Here is a 24,488-nt window from a genome sequence, read left to right on the forward strand (position 1 = left end):
CAGGTAACTTTATTAAGGGGAGACCTCGCACTAGGAAAACTTTTCAACTGCAAGGCTATTCCAAGGCTGGACTGGACAGCAGATGTCCGGCCAGGGTGGTTGTGCTTTGGGGTGCTGTGCAGGACGGCTCGAGCTTTTTGGGAACACGAGTTTGCTTCAAGCACACTTTACGGCCATGATGACAGGAATGACAGGAAGACAGTGCGGAGCGCATGAAAAAAGCTTTGAAGCTTTGAGAAAAATGGCTACAAGAATGTGGATGATGTCACAAACGAGTGGCATTGCGGTAGTTTTCAAAGGAGCACCATGTGTGAACCCGTCAGCATTGCCCTTGGTCAACATTTGAACAATGCAGCGACGTGATTGTCGCTAAACATTGTGCCTCCCACAGGCAGGTGTATTCGAGTGGGTTTGTCTACTTTCAAGCAAGTTTTTTTGCTTCACCTGAAGCATAGAAATTTGCACTCTTGAAAGCAAGAAGAGCACACAAACAGCACTCTCAAGCAGCTTATTTTGCCTCTTTCAAATATTGCAGATAAATACTGAATGGATATGTTGCTGTTACAGGGAAACCTCGTTAAACCGTACCCGCGTAAACAGTTGTTTCGTTTAAAAAAAAAAAAATTGAGAGGTACTAATATCGGAGTCTCTGACGACTAATCAAAAGAAACATTAGAAAAAAGGAAGTCCCTTTGGCGCTCTGCTCTTGATGATAGGCGCAATGGTGCGAAGGTGAAGCTTGTTCGAGATAAGCTTTACATCGACGACGCTGCTTATACGTGGGATTCCCGTTCCCATACATGCGTGAAAGTTAACGCTCAAAGCGAAGCACGCAGCCCAGTCTGACAAAAGAAGCAGTGCGACATAAAACTGATAAACGTGAACGCACGAAGCGTTTTGAACAAAACAGAAGAACTAGAATCGTTGACACTAATTTATGACCCTGACTTCGTGGCTGTGACAGAAACTTGGCTAACAGAGGATGTTGCAGATACGGATGTTTTTCCCATTTCATTTCATGTACTGCGTAATGACAGACTAACCCGAGGCGGAGGCGTTGCTTTACTGATTAAGAAAACTCTTCGGTACGAATTATTGTCGCCCATTAAAGACTGTGAGAACGTGTGGTGCAAATTATTTATGGGAGATATCACGTTACTTATAGGGGTTCTCTATAGGCCCCCCGGAACTTCAGTTGATATTTTTGAGAAATTGGATGACTACTTGCTAACAATGACAAACAAACGAAGCAGAGTAATAATCACAGGCAATTTTAATTTACCAGGTGTTGACTGGAATGCACGAGCTGCTGGGCCGCTTAACAGGCCTCTTGCAGAAAATCTGCTTGACATCATGATCAAGTACGATTTGGTTCAGGTAGTTGACAAGCCCACTCGAGTTCGAGGACAAACCGAGACATTGTTGGACTTACTATTTTTGTCACAGGAAGTGTTTGATTATGAAATAAGTATCGAGGATGGAATCTCGGATCATAAGGTGGTTGCAGCAACTCTTAAACCAAATAAAAAATTAGAAAAAATAACGAGAGTAAAGGTGTACAATTTTCAGGCCGCAGATGATACCTCAATTCTTGATTACTTAGAAATGGCTTTTGACGCTATCCCGCCTACAGATGATGTAAATGGCCTCTGGGAATACTTTAAGAAGGTAGTAAACGACTGTTTGTCACGTTTTGTTCCCCAAAGAGAAAAGAGAACTGCAAAAGCTAACCCATGGATTACCAGAAGTATCATTCACCTAAAACGACAACTATGTCGCGCCCGTCAGAAAATACCAAGAAACTCGTCTGTTATTGCTCACATTAGTGCTCAGGTACGAAGAGAAGTCAAGCAATCTAAAAGTAATTTTCTAACTAATATATTGTCTGAATACATATCCAACTCTCCCCAGAAATTTTGGCGGTACCTGTCTAGTTCGCAGTCTGAAATAACTGGGCTTTCTATAGACGGGACCTCCTATAGCGAACCGATTCAGATTGTCGAAGCACTCAATCATTACTTCAGTACTGTTTTTTCTCCAAGTATTGATCATTCAAAAAAAGGCTGTACGTTCGATGATACTAGTTCCAATCTTCTTACCGTATCTAAAGAGGGCGTAATGGCATTACTGCTTGAATTGGATCATAAAAAATCACCTGGTCCGGATATGATTCCCAACGAATTTTTGAGGCGCTACTCTGATGGGGTTTCTAGTTTCTTAGTTAAAATTTTTAATTTATCTTTGTGTACTGCCGCTGTTCCGATTGATTGGTTATTAGCAAGAGTTGCGCCCATTTTCAAAGCTGGTGACCGCCTTAATGTTTGTAATTACCGTCCAATTTCTATCACATGCACGGCGTGCAAAGTAATAGAACATATAATTTCAAAATATATATTTCAATATATAGAAAACAATAATCTGTTTTATAATAAGCAACACGGTTTTAGAAAAGGCCTTTCAACCGTCACTCAGCTTTTTGAATCTGTTCATGCTTTCGCTACAGCGATAAACTCAGAAGAACAAGTCGATGTCATAGCAAGTGATTTCTCTAAGGCCTTTGATAGAGTATGTCACCGGAAACTTATTCAAAAAATGTTAATACTTGGTATTGATCCCGAAATTGTAAGATGGGTTGAAGCGTACTTGCGCAATAGGTTGCAGTTTGTTGAAATAAGTGGCGCACGTTCTTCTCTTTTACGCGTATCCTCAGGTGTGCCACAAGGCTCCGTGTTGGGACCTCTACTCTTTTTAATTTATGTGAATGATATTGCAACGGTTGTGCCTCCTTTTGTTGATGTAAGGTTATATGCAGATGATTGTCTCTTGTTTTGTCACGTGAAAAGTGTTTCTGATCAAATGCTCCTCAATGATGCTCTTCGATGTATTGACAACTGGTGTGAAAAATGGGACATGAAAATTAATTTTGATAAAACTGTTTGCATGACAATATCAAATAAAAAATTCCCCCTTAACTATAAATACACAATAAACAATAGAGAAATTAAGAGTTCTAATGAGTTTAAATACTTAGGTGTTACTATATCCAGCAGTTTAAAGTGGGACAAGCATATTGACAACATTACAGGACTGGCAAAGCGAAAGCTGGGTTTTCTGAGAAGGAAACTCCATAATGCAACGCCCGCTGTTAAATTGTTGACGTATAAGACTATTGTTAGACCAACGCTGAAGTACGCAGCTATCATCTGGGATCCGCATACTAAAACTGAAATTAACAAACTTGAACGAGTACAAAGATTGGCCGCGAGGTTTATTTATTCAAATTACATGAGAACACAGTCTGTATCACTTTTGCTTGCTAGGGCTGACCTTCAATCGTTAGCTACACGTAGAAAAATAGCTCGCTTAAAATTTATTTATGACCTGTATCATAAGAACTACAAGCTGGATCCCAGTGTATACCTGCGCCCCCCAGGACGAGTGTCGGCTCGTACCAATCACTCATTTTCTGTCCAAGCTTATGTACCGTGGGTGGATGTATTTAAGTTTTCGTTTCTGGTGCGATCTATTGTTGACTGGAATGCGCTTCCTCCCGAGGTACTTACAGGATGTAGATCCTCACAGGATTTTCAACGACGGCTGGACTTGTTTTTTGCCTAACATTGTTTGTGTATTGTTCACCTGTTCACCTCCCACCCCTGCTACAGCCCGCAAGGGCTAGCAGTATTGTAAATAAATAAATAAATAAAAATAAAAGTAGTGAAGTCAAATCCCCGACTCGGCGGTTATTGAAAATAATGCATTGTGTATCCGCATAAGCCGTACCAGCTTATCGCGTATGTATCGGTTAATAAGTAGTTTTTCCAATTTTCGTTGCGCACTCGCTGCGGCTTGTCGTCCCCCACTGGGCGTCCCGACAGAACAGCAAGCCCCAGAGATTGAAACACGCCTCGCTTGTTTGTGTTGATGATGATGGCGGCTGTGTTGGTGAGCGCCATCTCTTGGACTGCAACAAGAAGCACTCGGCCGGCTAGGCTTCTGGTGTTGTCCACGCGATGGCACTTTGCACAAACACGCAAACACGGTGTGCGCTTGCTTTGCTTTCTTTGTTCCTTTGGCACCGTGCATAGGTGTTCTCTGGTTGATCCGTGCCGTACAGCTCTCGCGTCGTTTTTCACGTTTTGTGTATGTGTGCTTGTGCTGCTTCGTACTTGCGTCATGACGAAGCTGGGACAAAAGCATCGAGTGCTGAAAATAGAGGAGAAATTGGACATAACTCGTGCTATTGAAAGTGGCACGAAAAAATCGGTGCTGGCACGCGAAAAGAACCTGCCGTTAACCACGGTGTGTGGAATTGGAATTTCCAGAGAGAAGTTTCTCGGCAGGGCTGCTGCAACTGCGAAAAGGTGCCGGCTACGCGGTTCGGCGTTTTCAGATGTAGAGGAGGCGCTGGGGAAGTGGCTAAAAGCTGCAAGGTCAAAAAATCTGCCTATCAGTGGATCCCTGCTCGTGGAGAAGGCCCTGGTTTTCGCCTCGCAGCTCAACCATAACAACTTCGTGTGCAGCAATGGCCGGCTGGCCAGATTTAAGGCGAGGCACGGCATTACCACGAACACTATTTCGGGAGAAGGTGCTGCTGCTGACGTGAATGGTGCGGAGCAGTGGCAAAATGGTCAGCTGAAGAACATCTTGGAAGGCTACGCACCTGATGACATCTTTAATATGGATGAATCTGCGCTATTCTTTAAGCTGCTACCAGACAAAACGCTCGCGTTCAAAGGCGAGACGTGCACCCGCGGCAAGCATGCAAAAGATAGAATATCAGTGGCGTTTTGCGTAAACATGACTGGAACCGACAAAACACCGCTCCTCGTGATTGGAAAGTCGGCGAAGCCTAGATGTTTCAAAGGCACCCGGTTGCCATCAGGGGTCATCTATCGCAGCAACACCAAAGCATGAATGACGGCAAAACTCTTTGAGGAGTAGGTGCGCCTCATTGATCGTCGTTTTGCGGCTAAGAACAGAAGAGTTGTTATTATTTTAAACAACGCTTTGGCGCACGTCATCCTGGACAACCCGACTGCTGTGAAGTTGGCATTTCTACCACCAAACACAACAGTGATTGCCCAGCCCTTGGACCAAGGCATCATTCGAGCTGTAAAACAGCTCTACAAGAAGAATATGCTGTGCAGATTTCTTCTCGCCATTGAATGTGGCAAATTATTCTCCATCGACCTGATTGGCGCGATACTCGTGGCGGCTGGTTGAAGCAACGACAGTTCAAAATTGCTTCAAGCGTGCTGGCTTCAGTGTGTGTGCGGGCGATGCAGATGACGCCAGTGACACCATCGACCAGACTTCGGACATCGTAGACGAAGCTTGCAAAACTCTGCTAGCTGAAGTGCTGGAGCGGCAGGGCTTTACGGAAGGCATTTCTTTCCCCGACTTCAGAGACGCAGACAGCAATGTGCAGACATCTCCGGACATGTCTGACGAAGCCATTGTTGCCTCGGTTGTCGAAGTGTCGCCAAATGATAGTGATGAGGACGACATGGAAAGCGACAACACGGGTGGTCCAGGTCCGACAGTGGCCGAAGCTGCGCATTGCGTCAGCGTCATGCGGGTATTTGCAGAGAAGAGGGGGCTGGCGGAAAAGCTGGCTCACAGCATAAGTGAGTTTGAGGCCGCTGTCGTTGCTGCTAGGCTGCCGCGTCGTCAAATGAAGATTACAGATTTTGTCACACGAAGTTAATAAATTACTGCACGTTCTTTTTCTTTCATCGTGCTCCCTGAAGGTTTCTTTTTTTGACAGGTAAGTGAGCAACCTGACGCTATTTCGGTTAAGCAGTACTACTGTTTAGTACATACTTTTTCCGAGCTCCGGCCAACTACGGTTTAACGAGGTTTCACTGTACTTACAATACTCGTCCGAAAATTTTTAACCATAATGAATTGGAACAGTGTCTCCTCAAGCCACTAAATACAGTCGAGCCCGCTTATAACGAACCTGAGCGTGACGCGGCATCCGTTCGCTGTATCCTGAAGTTCGTAGTAAATGAAACACAGTTTTTAAAAAAAGTTGCAAGTGAAAACACAAACTTTTTATGCCCCAAAAAGTCCGTGATGCACGTGTTTCGAATAGGAGCAGCGATAAGGGTGGTCTCCAGTTCATTTAAAACGACAAGGTGCTCGTTCACCGAGGCCCGTGGCATAAGCTGCATGAGGCACTGACTCCAAAGTTCTTTGATTCTCGCAATCCGATTCCTCCAAATCGCTCTCGCCACCTACTTCATTCACAATGCCCTAATCCGTGCACGGTTCCGCAGTGTCGGAGTCATCATCGGCCGTAATTAAACCATCGCAACAGATGTCCCACCCGCTCTCCCAGGTCGGAGTCGACGACGCGCTGCGTGGCTTCACGAACTTCGATATTTCGCGATTTGTTCCGCGCAAACTAACAGCCGTTTTCGCGCATCCACACGCGTGCGAAGGCATGCTGAGCTGAGTCCGAAGTGAGCGAGAAGAAGTCGTAAACACGAAACAAATCGCAAATTGACCAAGGGCTAGCAGAGGGGCGTATTATGTTTCGTCTTAACATGTTGTCAACGTTTTCTTCAATAACCTTCCACTCAGCTACTGACACGTGATATGGCCGACGACGAACAGTTGACGTACCCTCAGTCTCGATGCGATGCATGGTGATGCACGTCTGTCCCAATACGGGTGAATGGACGTCAAACAAAGTTTCGTGCTTAGTCAGCAAGGCAAACAGTTGTTGGGTCTGCAAAGGGGTCAGGTCAGAGCTGATGGTAGTTTTGAGGGTGGAGGTGGATGGGGAACGTGCAACAGAAGGATCTTCAGGAGAAGCGTCTTGAAAAGTTACTACACATTAAGGCTCCGGTGTAGCGACGCAAGCCAACGTTAAGCCTTTCGGAACCGCAATTTTTTTCAGGCGCAAACGAATGTGAAGCCATCGTCGAAACGTATCAGACCTGATGCGAAGGCTATTCCTCTGGTGACAAAGCGTACGGAGGGTTGTACGAGCACATCGCCGTAGTCAATGACATCAGACAGAAGTGCAACAATTCGCTGACTGTGCTCAATGTAGCTCAATGTCTTTTGCAACATAAAAACGAAATGGTGCGTCATCTACGTGATGCGAATAGGCGGTATCGTTCATGTGTAGGACGCGTTGCCGGCAGCAGATGGATGCGGACGCCATTGAAAGAAAGTCCCATCCAAATATTAGCTGTTGAGTACACGAACTAAGCACTGCAAATTGCACATAATGGAGAAGTCCATCAAGGTAGACACGAGCAGTGTACATGGTGGAAGGTCGGATGGCGTCCCCTTGAGCAGCGAGCAACGTAGGTCCATCGTAGGGCGTAGTAACTTTGTTGAGAAGTGACACAAATCTCTCTGAACGACTGAGAAACTAGTACCAGTGTCTATTAATGCTTCCACTTCTATGCCTTCCACCGAAACAGATATATTATGAGGATGCTCTGGAGGAACTTTTTCTACTTTGCTAAATGCAGCTTTCCCCCCAGAAGCTGTGTAATTTAGTTTTCCGGGCGAGGGTCGGCGAACTGAGAGGCTGGTCGAAGAGGCGACGTAAAGCGACAGAGAGGGGACGGCTAGCGATGCCTGGCACCACGGTAGCGAGGAGCCATTTCAGGAGTTACTGATGGTGAGGAAGAGCGACCGTGAAGCGTAGCGTAAGGACGGTGCTGGAAAGTGGTTGCTGTGGCATAGTCATCCCGTTCTTAAATTCGTGGGTTCGTAAACCCACGACGTTCGTCTCGCTGACGCTTGCGACAGACACGTGCGATGTGTCCACGATATCTGCAATAGTAGCATGTAGGTCTCGTCGGGCGCCATGATTGATAGTAGGGTTGGGTGTTTGGGCTAGGGACTATGGAAGCCAGGTGTGCTGGCGCCGGTCGTGCATAGTAAGGCTGGTTTTGCATGCTGGGCGCCAGGGACGCCAGATGGGCTGGCGCCGTCGTCGTCGGCGGTATCGGTGGAATGAAGGCTGAAGTAACTGGGGCGACTTGCGTGTAAGTCAGTGGGGCTTTAGAGACCTGAGGGTCTGCGTACGCATTACCAGTCGTAGCCGCCAACTCCTCCTTGACAACGTCCCGTAAATTTGTACTAGGGGTGTCAAAAGGAAACTGATGCGCTGGAAATCGAGCGACTGCAGTTCCTCTCGTATCATAGTGCAGATCATGGCTCAAAACGAGGGGTCGGCAGTAGGGTTGTCAGGAATGGCTGCAGGAGAGTTGTCCAGCTGCAGCCGTGCAGATTCGAGCTCGTCCGGGCGCTGGCACATAGGTACAATGTCAGCAACGGTACTGGGTCCTTTACGACCAAAGCATTGAAGGCAACAGGCCCTATGCCTTTGAGCAGATGGCGCGCTTGGTCTGTCTTGGTCATGGAGGCATTGACACGTCGACAGAGAGAGAGAACATCCTGGATATTCGAGGTGTAAGACTCGCCTAGTTGTTGTTTGCGACCATCAAGTGTTCTCTTTGCCAGACTGGCTTAACTGCCGGAGTAGCGAAGACTTGTCGCAGATGTTCTTTGGAGACGTTCCAGCTGGGAAAGTCGATCTGGTGGTTAAAAAACCAAGTCTTCGCCACGCCAGTAAGATAGAAGGAGACGTGGCGGAGCTTGTGCGGATTGTCCCAACGGTTCGCTGCACTCACTATGTCATATTGGTGCAGTCAGTCGTCCACGTCCTCATTTTGAGTCCAGCTAATAGAGGGGGCTCGCGAGGGGGTCCACTGACGATCCAAGAGTGAGTAGCTGCGGCAGTCGAAGGCGAAGGGGTAAAGGGAGAAGCGCCTGAGGGTTCGTCCTGCGGCATGCTGATTGACACGTAGCCCAAACGGTGACCTGAGCGAAGCTTCGGAAGGTAGAGTGGGCGAGCAGGGACGGGGAATCGAAGAGCAACCTCCACCACTTGCCAAGAAGTCCTTTACACGCCTTTATTAAGCCTGGAAGACGTGGCCAAAAACAGTCACCTCCGAGGCACAGAACCGACTCAAGAGCCTTATCCACTAACGATGAAGATAAAGAACACTAGGGGATGATGGTTTTGGTTTTGTACAGGTGATGAAGAAGCATGTTTTAAATGCCCACAATATGTATATATACGTGTGCTTGTGTTTATTATATTTAAACATCTTTTGCTGTGTGTATACTGCTGATTACGTGTTACCATTGCATGCTTTATTATGAAGCTTTATTTCTTTTATGTACACCGCAGTCTTATTATCTTGTTGCCATTCAGCATTTTTCTTTTTTTTATCTTTATTGTTCTGAAATGTATTACTTTTTTAATATATTTTTTGAATATGTATTTAAATGTTATCTCCCCCCTACACTAATGCCTCACGCACGTGCTGTAGGTATTGTAAATAAATAAATAAATAAAGTAATGCAGCAAAGTTTGTTTTAAACAGGCCACTGTACAATGTGCCATTTACAGTGGATGAACTCAGCGTCATCTTTCTTCGAAATTGGGCACATACAGCGAACTTTTTCTGTGTTGATGTGGACTGACAACGGACTTAACCATGTACACTCTGGGCACTCAAGCCACGGTAATTTTAAATTGGGGCTGGCAATGTTGTGGTTTCTGGCCAAGCCAAGCTTCCAGCAAAGTAAGTCTGAGAGGATGTTGGTCATCCTATCACCTCAATGGTTCAAGTGGTGAACCTTACTGAAATGAGGCGCACATAATTGCATAATCTCACAATAGTGCACGTCAATTTCTGTTTAGGAATTTCGGTTGGGCTAAGTGTAAATAAAATGTTTTTATTTGTGTTTGGCATGAGGTGGTTGTCACTTATTCCAGTAACGTAGTCAGGCATTGCGACCAAAGTCTTTGTAAGGCGTAATGCAGGTGAGGTGCGCCGTCATATTTTCATGACAGTGTGAGAGGTGCCTTGCTGCTCCTCACTTCAGGATTCTCAGACCAACTTTAGACCGTCCAGCGAGCTGTGGAGGCAGCACGGGATGCTTCCACAGCGATTAAATAGCTTAAATAGGCCACAGCCTAAACAGGCCAATAAGTGGCCTATTTAAGCAAACATGCCTTTCCGTCTGCACTAATAAGAAAGAATTCATTTCAAGTCAATCAGCAGAAGTGGCTGAAAAAGCCTGTGGAAATGCTTTATTATCGATCGGGCTAAGCTTTGCTGCTGTACAGGGGCCTTATAGAGTCTCTGCATCTACAGTAGCGTCACTCTCTCAATAAATAGAATTTGCACTTCAGCTTTCTTATTAACTGCCGCTCGGCATTGTTTTCTATATAACCAAACTCGATTAATTCTACAAGGCCTTTGTTCAACTCATGAGCATCAGTGCTGGTGTGGCTGTCAAGTGTTTTATACAGTGGAGCAGCTTTTTTGCACATAAAAAAAAGAAATGGTCAATGTGCACTACTTGAGCAGGGCTGAAGCCATCAGCGGGGCTTGTGATCGCCAAGCTTTTTCCAGCTTTTTACTTGTTTCGAGCGTCTACTTAGTCGGCTTGATTGGCTTCTTAGTGGAGACTGAATCAGCTGGGTCTCGGTTTTTGTGATAATGTTAAAGTTGGTCTTAATTAGTCAGTTTGTAATTAACATGATAATAAATAATTCTGTTTTGATTGATATGGTTTTAATCCCCAACTGCTCATTGTGTTTTTGAAAATTTTTCATTTAACCAGCACACACACCTGAAAATTAATAGTAAAAATTTCAGACGCCTTGTTCTGTATGGCTGCACTTGTGTGCTGTGGAAGACAAAAAAAAAAAAAATGAAAAAGCTTCCGGTTTGAAGACACCATCTAACTTTCTTTACCACCCTTGTTGTGACACTGCATTCTACTAGAGCCAATGGAATGCAGGCATGCACTTAGGGCTGGATTTGACCTTTTCGTACTATTAGATCGTTCTAAAGGGAGTGTTGCCAATGCACAGAAAGTTTGCTGCAAGTTTTCTAAGCTAGGGCCATTCTGCATAGCACCCTACCAGCCTGCGTACGTAGGATGGTGATGAGCTGATCACTGACTTTTCTTTTTAATGACATTTACCTTGAACCATCAGTCAACAAGTCTTTAGGTCTATAAATGGTAACCTATATGTGGGACAATGCATGGAGAGAAATAGGCTGTGTTAGATTTATGCGATGTTCCCATACCCATTATTGAAAGTTGAAATACTATTTGTAACCTAGATGAAATGAAATTTCAAATTTGTGATGCTGCTGTAATAGTAATCCTGGAATCATCACAAGTGACTTGTGTATTACTTTTTCCAATCTCTCCACGCCTTTTCTCTGTACTTTTGTTTTCAGAAATTCTCTAACAAGTCAGACATGTGGAGCTTTGGCATCCTGCTGTGGGAGATTTACTCTTTTGGCCGAGTGCCGTACCCACGAATTGTGAGTCACAGCCATTATTTTGGTTATTGCATGATCAATGGCAAAATATTGATGTTGGTTTTTTAGTTTTTCGTGTACATTTTCAGGTAGCATTCAACTGCACAAGTGGCTTTCACTAAATAATGTATTGTTTCTTGTCTAGCTTCTGCATTAGTTTATAAGGCCTTACACGCCACTTTGTTTTGTCTGCTCTTTTATTTTTATTTTTGTACATACTTAGATGTTCGATAGTCTCCAGCACTGTTCGATTTAAGTTCGAATCGAGGTGAAATTTCTATATTCAGAAATCCTTACAAAGGAGTTGTTTACTCAAAATATTTATGGTCATAGTAAGTGGGCTGGTCTGTCTATTTCTGTGCATATCCATTACTGTCTCTGTGGCTGTGATGTCCTTTGCCAAGCTAGCAGGTTTGATGTATATTTGATGAAGCAGCATCATCGAAGTGGAGGATATCTCCCTGGCCAAAATTCTACGAAGCCTTCCAATATTGCAGCTTTATAAGCTCCATCGTTTCTTTGGAACATTAAACCAAGTGTATGAATCAGGGGTGTCTATAGGCACTTCTGTAATGTAAACTGAAAGAGTGTGTTATTGCTCCACAGGAATGCTGCAATCTTAAAAAGCAACTAGCAATTGCAGCCAGTCATTACTGGTGCAAAAGTATCATATATACATTATTATAGGCCGGCATATTTTATCAAAACAAGAAATGCGAAGTTGGGGCCAGGTAGATGTACAATTCAGTATGAAACCAGTTAAACCTCGTTAATACACACCTGTCAAAAATACGCCATAACTGCACACTAAACAGTTATAGTATAAATTATTGGCATATACAAATTTGCATCTCTTGTCAAGTGATATTACCACCCACGGAAATATAAGTAGTGTGTCTGCAAAAATTGCCAGAAGTAGCCACCACAAAGTCTTTTCGTTTTTTCTCATCAAAGTGGAGTAAAGATTCTGGCACACTCATGCAGTGGCAACGATGTAGGGAATGTTGAAACTAATGTGCGTCTATGTATCTGTACCACGATTTGCTACTAAGCAAGAGATGATCGTCAATACGCAGTAGGGCTGCAAGGAGCAGATTGTTCCCTGGTTAGTTGCATGCAGCGCGTCACTTACTTGGCTCACGCTGTCACTGCATGTAAAGCCGCTTGCTGTACCATACGCATGCATTTGCGATGAAAGTATTTTTTTTATCCACATCAACTTCGCTTCAGGTCATGCACAGATGTGGCGAGTAGCCTGCTGGGTTAACGTGGCGATGACAGGCTTCCTGCAAGCCATGCCCTTTTACGATACTTTAGCAGTTCTGGAAGTGGACAGAGGCACGTTTGGGTTGTTGCCTATTAAAAGTGTGCATAAAGGTTGTAACAGCGCTATGCTTGCAATACTGCACGTGGGCATTTTGCTAGATAATGACTGAACAGCAAGGTTTGTCGGCACTTGAAACCAATGCTCACTCTGAAACAACAAGCTGCTTTGGTTTCTATAAAGTAGTTTTGCTTGAGCACTTTGCTGCATAACAAGACGGCAGCAGTTGGCGGCCCAGTGTGTTTGGGTTTTGACATACTAAAAGCGTGCACTAAAGTAGTGCTACACCGCATGCATGTTCAAGCAAAGAGCTGAAGATATTTATTATGATGTCATTGCCACCTCACCTTCCTTCTTTCCTGATGATTACTCGCAAAAGAATTGGAACAGTCACGCGGAAGTCGTAGTCATTGGTCAACCTATCTGTCCTCCTCAAAAAGACTGAAAACTTTTTGTGGCATATTGTGACATCAGCGAGTTTAGCAGTACAGTAAAATTTTATGGCCCGAAGAGTTATCGTGGCACTCGTGCTATGCACTAAGCTGTAGGTGGAGGACAAACCGCTACATCTTAGACAGTCAGTGAATGCTTTATACTTTACCGAGATTCGGTTGGGAATGAGTCAGAACTATATTTTAATCGTTAGTATGTTTAAAGTGGCTAAATAATAATGAGGTTTGACTGTAGGGCTACTAGTAACAGTGGGAAAGGATCTATGTGGGGTGCTTGCAGCATTAGTCTTCCTTTTCTGCACTGTTCATAGCACATAATTGTAGCATGCTTGTCTAAAAAATTATTTTTTTTATTTTCCAATTATCACCAAGCCATTGTTGGCTGTCAGAAGTTCTGCTGGTATAGTTAGCAGTGTGGCTCTTCCATCAATTATCGACACTTTCCAAAAAAAAAGCTGTACATGCCAATTTTTAACTTCTGATTAATAATGCAAATAAATGGCCATTAGGGAATACGTTAATTTTTTTTCTTGGATTCACGATTCTTGGAGGTCAATCTAAATTTGAGCCGAATTGCAGTCGTTTAAGTATGCTAACTTTACTATAGCATGGAAATAGAGCTCCAGGGCTGTGTTGTGTGTGCTTTGCAGCCCCTGGCAGATGTGGTGCGTCATGTGAGCAAGGGCTATCGCATGGAATCGCCAGAGGGCTGTCCTAGTGATGTGTACGAGCTCATGCGTGCTGCCTGGCAGGAGGAACCCCAGGAAAGACCCACTTTTGCGCAGGTAAACACACACTACTCACTGCAGCAAGGAAATTAACTGGTACAAATAGTACGATAGAGTCTCATTAGTATACCGAACCTGAAGGGATTGGAAAAGTATGTTCCATTTTCAGCAGGAGCTCCGTTCACCAAGAGATGAGCGGGGGTGCAAAATACAAATACGAAACCAATATTATCAGAGGCAGTTGTCCCATTTAAGGGGGCAGACTGGTCTTTGGGACCAAAAAAAAGTGACAAAAAAATTCATTTTTTAAAATTAACATATTTGGTTTCTGAAAGTAATTTTCTATCTCTCTGCAAATTTTCATACACCAGGAAGTGGTAATTTTTTTGTAATGTCATTCTAACTCTCCAGATTCTTGGTGCTGTTAACATGCAGAACCTGCAAAAAAATGGGGAACAGACTTCAAAGCTTCTTTATAATTTGCCGGCACCTGTGTTAGAAGCTCTGCTACGAATTTATGAGCACCTTTATGAGGATTGCAAAACGTGCGCACCATGATTGTTACTTTTTAAAGAAGCTGCATCTTTTCAGTTTTTTCCATTTCTCTCAAAAAAGTTAATTTACAACTGTTCAATTTTGAGGCTTCAATATCTCGCAGCTAGGGCAGGTACAACACTAATTATTTTGCAATGGAAACCTGTATGTGTGTGGAATGCAAGTATGGGAGCAGAATATAGAGCACAAGCCTTTTTAATTAATTCATCAAAATGATAGCACAATACCGACTGCTTTTGAAAATGAATAGTTTATTTTGCTGTAAAATAACCAGGAAAGGCCTAAAAACTAAAAACTCTTGCATACTTTTAATCTGTAGTCATTAGTCTATGTTGGCATATCTTAAATATCACTTTTAATTAAGCACTTTTTTTTCTATGGTGGCCTTAAGCAATAGGGGACGAACTTAAGTTGTCTCAGGAACAAGATGAGTTACAGGAAAACTAATTAAACATTTGAAATCAGCAGAAAAAACTGCATAATCCTGTGCAGTTTGATCAAGACAACTGAAGAAATAAACAAACAAAATGTCTATGACCTGTCTGCCCCCATAAGGAGCACTTATATTTAACAGATTTTCGTTTACTGAGTGTTTATTGTTGTGAGATTATGCATGAAATAACCATGGTGAAGGTAATGCAGTAAAGCAATTATACAGTTTGTGTCAAGCAGTTAGTCAGTGGAATCCTTGAATTAGCTTTAGTATGCGGCCTTTCAAGCTTTAGTATGCGGCCTGTTCAGTATCTCGTATTTACAACCTATGCCTGCCTATATTTCAGCAGTATGCGGCTGGGGTTCTACAGCTTTACCATTATGTTTATAATGCGCTGAAAGAATGATCAGTTTTCTGACAATTTTGGTGACAAATATATTCTTTGTTTTGACTTGTTTAACTTGGACACATCCTAGTACTCTTGTGCATTGCTGTTTTGAAAATGTGTTTGCATTGATACGATATCATTCACTTATGCTCGTGTTATGCTTATATGGTTGCTATGACTAGAAGGTGAATTAGAATCGTTACAATTTTTGCATAATAGCAAGAACAAGAACAGTGCGGCTAATATGGTTTCATGCACTTTGAGTTAACGAAGGTGTAGGTGTTCTCATTATTCACAGAAGGGATTCTTTGAAATGTTAGACTGAAAGCTGAAGGCAACACATGTGACAGGGCAATGTGATGTCTTGCTACACAGGTGCTTCGCAAGCTCCAGGGTTTGAAACTTGAAGCTCAGCATGTCATCTGACAGCGTACTGTGAGTGACTTCCTGGAGGCTGCGGCTTCAGCTCTTGGAGACTCGTGTGCGCAAGTTCCGTCGTCTAGTAGACAGGACCAGACGGTCGACAAGTGTTGTCCTTGTGCCAGTGAATTGACTCTCGTACCAATGCAAGGACTGAAATGCAGCACACCTGTTATCAGTGGCGTAGCTGCAAGCAGTGCAGAGGTAGATGACGCCACAGTGAACGCCGACCACGCCGCTCTTGAGGATTTGAGCTGCACGCCACTCTCGTGTGTGGAGATGCCTGTGTCAGACACGTGTCCACAAGAAAGAACTCAAACGCGCAAGTCACTTGGTTGCGGTGCAGAAGCTGTGCCTGCCCATACGAGTACATCTCCCTGTGAGGCATTGAGCAATGGTAGTGGTGCATTGAGTGCCACACAAAAGCCATCATCGAGCAGCCTAGGAGAGCACCGGACACGAGTCTCTGTGGCGGGTGCCTTTGCACTTTTGGTGACAGCCTACCTTCAGACCCAGATCCCTCCATAGGTGACATTCGGTGTGGCTCTTAGATGTGCACCATGCGGGGTGACTTACACTTTGAGTTTTTTTTTTTTTTCTTCTTTTATCCTGTCGTGGTTTTCTGTTTCTCCTTTCTTACCTTGTGACGCCCATTTGCTATTAGGCAAGAGCAGTTGTCTTCTTATTATATCAATTTAAGCGATACTCAGTTTAGATGGGGGAGTATATCCATGCACTGCCTGGATGCCAAGATCCATGCAGAGTGCTGTCGTTTGCTTCACTTCTACTGTGAATGTGCTTAAGTGCCCATGAAGTGCATATTTGCTCAGAGAAACATGATATCACTCAGTGTGGAGTAACTGTACCAATTTCTTAACACCCAAAATGTAGTGGTGCACGAAAGACTGGCTTTTTACAAATTGTAGTCAGTGCAGTGTGGCCAGCTGATGGATAGAGTGATCAGCAGGCATATCTTTGTCTACCAGCGCCTGTTTACTTACCCAGTCAGATTCCTTGATATGTTTTTTTTTTTAATTTTTTAAAAGCTTGTGTGTAATGTTACGGCCAGCAGTTTTCTGTTTTTCACATCAGAAAGAAGGTTCTGCATGGAAGAGTGAGAGTGTCTACATCTCTTCTTTTTCCTTTTTAAGTGTCTCGTGAAATTGCAGCTTCCTTTGTTTGGTGCCCCGTGCACTGCTAGAGTAGATATTGCTGGTGGGCTATCAGCGAGAAACTGGCCTATACCCACACTGAAGGAACAATGCTACAAGAATATTCACCTTCCTGTGTTTTTTCAACAGTTCAGATCTTTCTGCTTCTTTTTTTATCCTGGCGTTTTTAGGTTTGACCAGTGTGAGCAGGCATGACAGTGTTTCTTATGTAAAGCTGTGGTATTGCAACTTCCAAAGTGCATGTGCACATGCCAAAGCGAGTGGCAGCATTCTTGTAGTTGTGTGTGTGTATGCGTGTCTTATGCTTGGCAGATTGTGTTAACTTAAATACTGCTGTCCCATTTGGCCTCTTCTATGGGCATCTGCTGAACAACTTAAATTGCCAGAGAAGCTTTCCAATAATTGGATGCTCTGTTTTCTACGTTATAAGCTGTGCCAAAGGGAACAACAGCAGTATTGTATGAAGAAGTCGCACCAGAACTTTTATGAAGTCAGTGCACAGTGAGGTCTGTGCAAAATCTGTGGCTCTCCATGCAAGCAACAGCTCAAAGTGAGCTCTTTGATGCAGCAGAAGAGCCCATATCAGCTAACTTAACAGCTTGCCACCACGTCCTCTAAATCATTTCTGCAGCTTTGTGCTGGCCTTTATAAACTGCTTTTGCTGCATAGCATGGCTGCTGGATATATATGCCGAATGAGTTGCACCCTCTTGAATCTTGGCTAAGGTATCTAATGATCTTATTTCGGTCCTTTATCTTTTTAGCATTTTGTCAGTTGTCTGAGCAGTGTCCATTTATTACACCACCACAACCAGCTAGTTGTGAATGGTGAATGATACAAAGATAGAACTGAGTGAATGAAACCTCAGCGTTATACTTACCTTGCTTTTGCGGAGCAAGAGCCTGCATATATGAAACGCTTGTTGTCTGCAATAATACTACGTCAAACTTGGCTGAAACTGATGTGAACTGCTCTACTGTTTTTTACGGTGTGATAAACCTTCCTTGGGCACATTAAATACAGCCAAGTTATTGGGAAAATGGCAAAATTCCTTCCGTGGTGGTGCATTATCTATTTTTCAGTGTAGCAGAAGGTGTGATTCTGGAGTTTCCAAAGACTTTTCGCTATTTCTTGCCTCAGCCGATTTCTGTCACTGTGTGCCTCCTTTTTGGCCTATCAGCATGGCCAGCCCTACCCAGTCATCCGTAGCACGTTGCTATGGTTTAATGTTCGTTGTTCCAGATCTCAGATTGCGGGTGTGTTCTGTCGCACAGTTCTCTCTGTATCTGCCATTTTTGCTCCTCTTGAAGGTTGCCGCCATGCCTGGCTTTCAGTGCCACGACCTTCATGGTATGGCCAGTCCGCAAAGTAGCAACACTATCATGAAGATGTCATTGGAATCTCATAGATGATACGAAAATTGTGCCACAGCGAAGATATTCATGCTTGTTCACCAACCGGCGTTTCCAAGATAACATTACTTCACCATCCGAATTATACCTCTTCTAACATACTACAGACATTCTTGGTTTATAGGGGCGCCTAAAGTGACAGTGAGTCAAGCTGGACTGATAGACCACGTTCCTTAAAACCAGTCAACATTGGTCCCAAGAGAAGTGTAGTTAGTTGAAGATGTGTACGTGTCTCTTAATTTTCCAATTTTCGTTCTGCTAAGTAAAAAGATGCTGTTGTAAAGCAGGACCTCAGCCATGCGACAGCTGATGTTGTGCTCTGTCGCTCCGCTGAGTTGAAAGATACTACAGATAGTTCTGTCGAAAAGCCTCCAAACAAGGATGATTCGCACCTTTCGTATCTTCAAATAATGGGAAGTTTTCACATAAGGTCAGTGCGTTACATATACACTCACCTTGTGTTATTGCCGCTGTGTACGTTTCATACTCTAGGTATTCTTTTGATTACCATTATGCACCATTTTCTAAAATTGCATGCATATCCATGCAGCCCTATAGCTTCATTGCACTGGTAAAATGAAGTTCTGAGTGGAATTCATGTGAATTTGGGCTTTGGAGGACCAACTCTATTCTGAGACGTCTATGCCATGCTTATGCAAACCCATCAAATCTGAGACTGTGCTTCTAATGCTCTCTAACATATGATTTTGATCCGAAAGTCGTGGATTCAATGTTAGCCGCGGTGGTTGCATTTTGATAAAGGCGATATGCAAGAAGCCCGTGTAGTATGCGATGCCAGTGCATGTTGAAGAAAGCTTATTGGTCGAAATTTGTAGAGCCTATTTACTACGACATGCTTCATAATCATATTGGGATTTTGAAACGTAAAATCCCAGATAATATTAACCATGCTATGATTAACATTTAATTTCCCAAGTGGCTACTGTTCGTTATGTAATCATTGACGATACCCCAAGTACCAGTGAGAACTGGTTCCAATATTATGACTTAAGTCATCCGTCCCGTCACTTTACGAATCAAGCAAGGAATGCTCTTGGTTTCAGTTGTACATGTGTTGTCTGCGGAGATTGATCTATCAACATGGCTTGACTTTTTTCTTTCTTTAGCATATCAATGATGAAAAATGACCTTTGAAGGCTGGTTGGCACGTAGGTGACTGAATGCAAAATTTTTGGCTTCAAAGAAAGGCAGTTTCACGCAGTTCAGTGGAATGTTACCTGTTTGCCACAGAAAAACAGAACGTACACAAAAAATGAAAGTCTTGTTTAGAGCTTTTAGTTTCTATTGGAAGAACACTGGGGGTTCAGTTCCAATCACCTTCAAGCACTTGACATAGGTCTGTGAATGCAGCATTGTATGTGCCAAGTTTTACTCCCTAGCAGGCAACCACCACTGCAGTTTGTGAACTAGGTTTGATTGCTGCTGCACTGCTGTTATCTTCCTTTGAAGGGCCTTCTGCACACCTGTAGGACCTTGCTGATCGCTGCTGTTTAGTTACTTTGGCTGCAGATAATATACAGAAACCCAGCACATATGGCTATTTGTGTGCCGTTGTCATTTGTGTGTCGTTTCAGGAAGGAATAACTTAACGATTTTTTTCTATTCTGTCGTCTTTCATGATCTCTCATTGGTTTGACTGCCTCAATTGCAATATTACCAGAATTGGCAGGTTTGAATCAGTAATTCGCAAGGGTAGAATTAGTTAAAGATGAGTCTGCACTAGGCTGATCCTGCTCCTTTTATTCGACCAAGATGCAGTTATTTCAGTCTTTATGTGGCTTTGAATGCAATTAGGGCTTTTTTTTTCTTATTTCCATAAGAAACATTGCATTGGCTCCAGTTTGTGCAGTGGCACATAGCAGTGTTTCATGTATTTATCTTAAGTTTCTTAGTGACAGCTCAAGCAACATTTTTACACCGTGCCGATCTTAGTGTGTATGTCAAATAATCCCTTCACCAAGTGCATGACACCCTGCAACATCTATGCTGTCGTCTCGTACCTTCCCTAATGATGGGGCAATTTTATATTGTGAAAATGAAAATTTTTTTAAAGAATCAATATTTCAATAAACTTCTACCATTAAATTTTTTACTGCTTTTAGCCTAGAGCACAGTTGGTACCGTGTCTGTCAATGGAATAATCCCTTTGGACATAATGTGGTTGTGGGTGATTATGTATGAGCAGTGTTTAGGAGATGTGCTCCTCGCCGCTTATATGTGTGCACGCAACTAAAATGGCATTCTTAATTGATATTTTGTTCTTAAATATACGACAATCACTCGAGTTGAGTTCCTGTGCTGTGTTTGGCTTTTGTCTGCCGATCTTTGTGTGTGTGCTTAGTTGTGGAGGTAATTTTTTTTGTCCGCACACTTGTTTTATGGCAGGATTTGTGGGACATTACTGTTCTGATAAGTACAGTGCCTTTGAAGAGAGCAAGGTGTACCGCTCCACACTTGAGTTTATTCTCCCGAAATTGAATTGCTGCTCAAAGAACTAGTGTGCAAGCCATGAGCGATGCTGTTAGATGACCTTTTTGCAGTTGTGAACTCTTATGTCTGGTCTTGGAATTTAAGAAATTAAAGGCTTTTCACTTCCTGCCAGGGTGCAGGCTTGTATACCATGCTGTGAATATTACTTCTTGATCACGTGTGTGCTGCTTGGCCGTGGCGTCACGAGGAAAATATCTCATTTTAATGCAAAGCATTCTTTCCCTCATTTCGGCACTTTCCTTGTGGCAGTAGTTGACAAGTTATGTCTTATTGTAAGCTGGTTTAGCAAGAATAAGAAGTTTTCTTAGTTTATGCTCCAAGCGTTTTGTTGCACTACGTACAAAGAGCTAGGTTGCTGCACCATTTTCGATCTACCATCACTCCATTTGGAGAGGTAGGCACCGAGTCTCCCTAGAAGAGTGTCTGGGACTTGTCATTGCAACTGGTTGTTGAATTAAAGTATAAATTGGAAATAAATAGAAATGAAACTGTAAAAGTTGCATCCCCCCCCCTCCAAAAAAAAATTGTAGTTGTGACAGCAGTAGCCATGTAATATAGTTACATGAACTAAGGTTCGTAGTTTTATTAGCCATCTATCAGCACATGTTAAAGTAATTATGAGCTTACTAATTAAATGAACAAACAGGGCCTCTCAACACAGACGTGAACCCGAAAGCCGCAGGTTCTCTCGCGGTCGCATTTCGATGGAGGCGAAATGTTAAAGGTAAGTGTGCTGTGTGATGTCGGTGCACGTTAAAGAACTACAGATGAGCCGGGATGCTGCCATGCACTTGATCACGGGGAAGACTAGTGCAGCCACGCCATTCCGTGCGTTGAGCGCAGCCGAGCGTAGCGCTGGAATCACAGCCATTCCAAGGATACTGTAGGCTTCCATACTTGAATTGCGTTTATACAAAGCTAAAATTTTTCAAGTGAAAGCGTTACAATAACATTGTAATGTGTGTACAGTTGCAGACCGTTCTTTAGGCCATCCTGTTGTTTTGAAACTGTAATTGCTTGCTAAAAGTAATAAAAAATTGGAAAAACGTAAACAGCCTTGCTGCCATCCTTTTCCTTCTTTATCGGCTCGAATTGACATTAGCCACTCTACGTGCACCGTACGAGTTAATGTTGCATGCAGCCCTGATAGCAAATACAGATTTCTGCATGATCCTATGAGCCGGCAAGCGATGGCGTGTTAGTGTTTTTGTCTGCGGAAAACGGGTAGTTGCTGTTAGTATGGTGAACTGTGGAAGTCTCAATGAGTTCGCTGTAAATCCGTTCATGTTCGAGCCGGTATGACTAAAGCCCCCAAAACTTCGTAAAGTAGCGACGTACGTGGTTATTCACGCGCCTCCTCTCTTTTCCTTCTCCCACCACTCCAAGGCCGGCGCCGCGTCGGTATTGGCTAGATGCCGTCACGTGGGATCGCTCGCAGTCACCTCGTTTGTTTCCTTTCCTTCCTCCGTGGTTTCTTTACAATCGCTCGCGACTGCCATCTTTGCTCTGAAGGCGCGGACTCCTTGGGGCGCAGCGCACCTGTTTTGACGGATACGAAGTTGTCTTTTCGTGCGCGCTGTGCTGTGAAATACTTTTCACCCAAGAATGACGTCGCGGTTTTCGTGATTGATTGTTGCGCCTTGTGCTACAAGTCGCTGTTAATTGTGTAGGACGTCACGATCTCTTACTCAGGTTTCATTAACGCATTTCGGGGGCTGTTTTTTTTTTTTTTTTGTCTACGATACATGTTTACGTGTTTTGCTTCTTGTTATGCGCCGACTGGTATGAGTTCGCGGTACTGGTTTGGGCGTTTAGAATGTACGCGGAAAGACGCTTGCAATTGTGATTACGAAACATGAGATGTTTCGCGTTGCTGTTCTGACTAAATAAAACTGAAGTACAGCAATTCAAATTAAGATTGGTACTCTCCGTTGGATTTTGTTGCTTGTTCGTATATTTCAGAGCAAATTGCTCTCCGTGACTATTTTACGTTACTGCCTTTGGCGCCATATAACCATAGTCGATTTTGCGCCACAAAACCCGACACAACACACTCTTTTACGTTGATGATGCAAGGGCATGCAGCTATGCAAAGCGTGCTTGCCTTCGAGTCACTGGGTGCGTGCGTCATTTAGGAACCTCACACATACGTGTTATTTCACGTGATAGTTTATTTGCTCATCCGTGTGAAGGTTTACATCTGCGAGTAGAGCTCTCGAGAAGTAATCGTGTATGGTGGCACGCTAGTTCATTGATACGCTAGCTCATCCTTTAGGCGATATAGTTCATATGTGAGATACGTCTACAAGCCGCACTCCTGAAATATGATTGGTGCATCTAACCACTTCACGAAGCAACCACAGCTGTTCGATTATAACAACTCTGTGCCTTCTGACACATTATTAAGGCTTTAGACGCCTGATCAAAAGCTAAAATTGGCCACTGGCGACATCGCCGTCCCGCGTCGACAGCGTCCACGCAAGTTGTTTCATTGAATGACAGTCACTGTGAATGCTCTCAGCACATATTTTGTACCCTACACATGGTGAAGCTTGAACCACCGATGCGCCGAGTAAGACACGACAATTGCACCGTCCCTTCGGGCGCTATCGCGCCAGCCAGCAGGAAGGTTAGCCATAGCAGCCGCACATGAACGTTTGAGCGATGCTGTTTACAGTGTAAAACTTATTCGCGGACACCCTACACGATGGATCAAGAAAACAACGGGTGTTCTCACCAACGATCACATTTTTACGCTTAACGTGGTTAAGGGTGAGGCGCAGAGAGAGAACAACTTTTTTTAAAAATAAAAGAACCCCAGTCCGGGTCTATGAGTGGTGCGCACAAAGTTGACATCCGGTCTCTGCGATGCCGAGTGACTCGATCAAGGCCTGGTCACAAGTACGCGTTGCGCGTGGCACTAAACAGAGCTAATGTGGGCTAATGCTACGCTTGTTAAGATAATTTTAGGATGAGTTAGACGACTGGAGCGGATGCTCTCAGCGCGCTGCCTGACGAGCAAGCGTTCTCTTTGCAAAAGGGCGTCTGCTACGCAGCAGCAATGTAGGTGGCGCCACATTCGAAATACGAGTGCAAAGGAGAGGAGAACGAGGATAACCGTGAGCAGAGGAGGAGAGTGTCGCTACTTTACGAAGTTCACTGCGCCGTCCTTCCGACCGGGCTGCAGAAATTAGGTGCCTTTCTCCTCTTGTAACCACTACCACCACCACGAAGTTCTAGTGGCTTTAGGTATGACCAATGCACGAGGGATGACCGAAAACGATGTCAGCGCTGAACCAGGTCGACCAGGGAAACTCAGCGCTAGTTTCGTTTTCGAAGAACATGCCCGCTCGTAGCGGTTGCCGGGCATCCTATAATCCGGTTGAACAAAGTGAAGTTGATGTGAATGTTCGGATTTATTAGTTTTCACAAGTTTTTTTACAAATACAAAAAGTCAACACTCCTGTAAAGAAGTTTTTTGTTTATAAGTTTTTCTTATTCCTTCTTTAGTAAATTTTAAATGAAGCAAAGCGCGGGAAGTGATTGAGTTGTGTTCGTAGCGCTGTGGCGCTTGCCTCCGCTCCTTCTCGCTCAGCGATATCAGAAGTTGGATCTTGGTTGTATCGCGCTCAGTTGTCTCGCCCAGTTGGCATCTCAACTACGGGAAAGATAAAGACAGCAAGCTGTGGCGGGCAGTGAACGAAAG

At 43.8% G+C, this 24,488-nt stretch overlaps 1 protein-coding gene across 1 annotated transcript in view; it reads left to right on the forward strand.

The window, feature by feature from the left end:
• LOC119182204 (tyrosine-protein kinase CSK-like) overlaps nt 1-16,033 on the forward strand; it is a 36,842-nt gene extending 20,809 nt beyond the window's left edge. Inside the window, exons 11-13 of the mRNA XM_037433284.2 lie at nt 11,304-11,390; nt 13,814-13,948; nt 15,643-16,033. Of these exons, the coding sequence (XP_037289181.2) occupies nt 11,304-11,390; nt 13,814-13,948; nt 15,643-15,693 (273 nt within the window). The 3' untranslated portion in view covers nt 15,694-16,033. The remainder of the gene's footprint in view (nt 1-11,303; nt 11,391-13,813; nt 13,949-15,642) is intronic.
• The last annotated feature ends 8,455 nt before the right edge of the window (nt 16,034-24,488 follow it).

The sequence above is a fragment of the Rhipicephalus microplus genome, chromosome 3 (genome assembly GCF_043290135.1).
Source record: "Rhipicephalus microplus isolate Deutch F79 chromosome 3, USDA_Rmic, whole genome shotgun sequence".
NCBI lineage: Eukaryota > Metazoa > Arthropoda > Arachnida > Ixodida > Ixodidae > Rhipicephalus > Rhipicephalus microplus.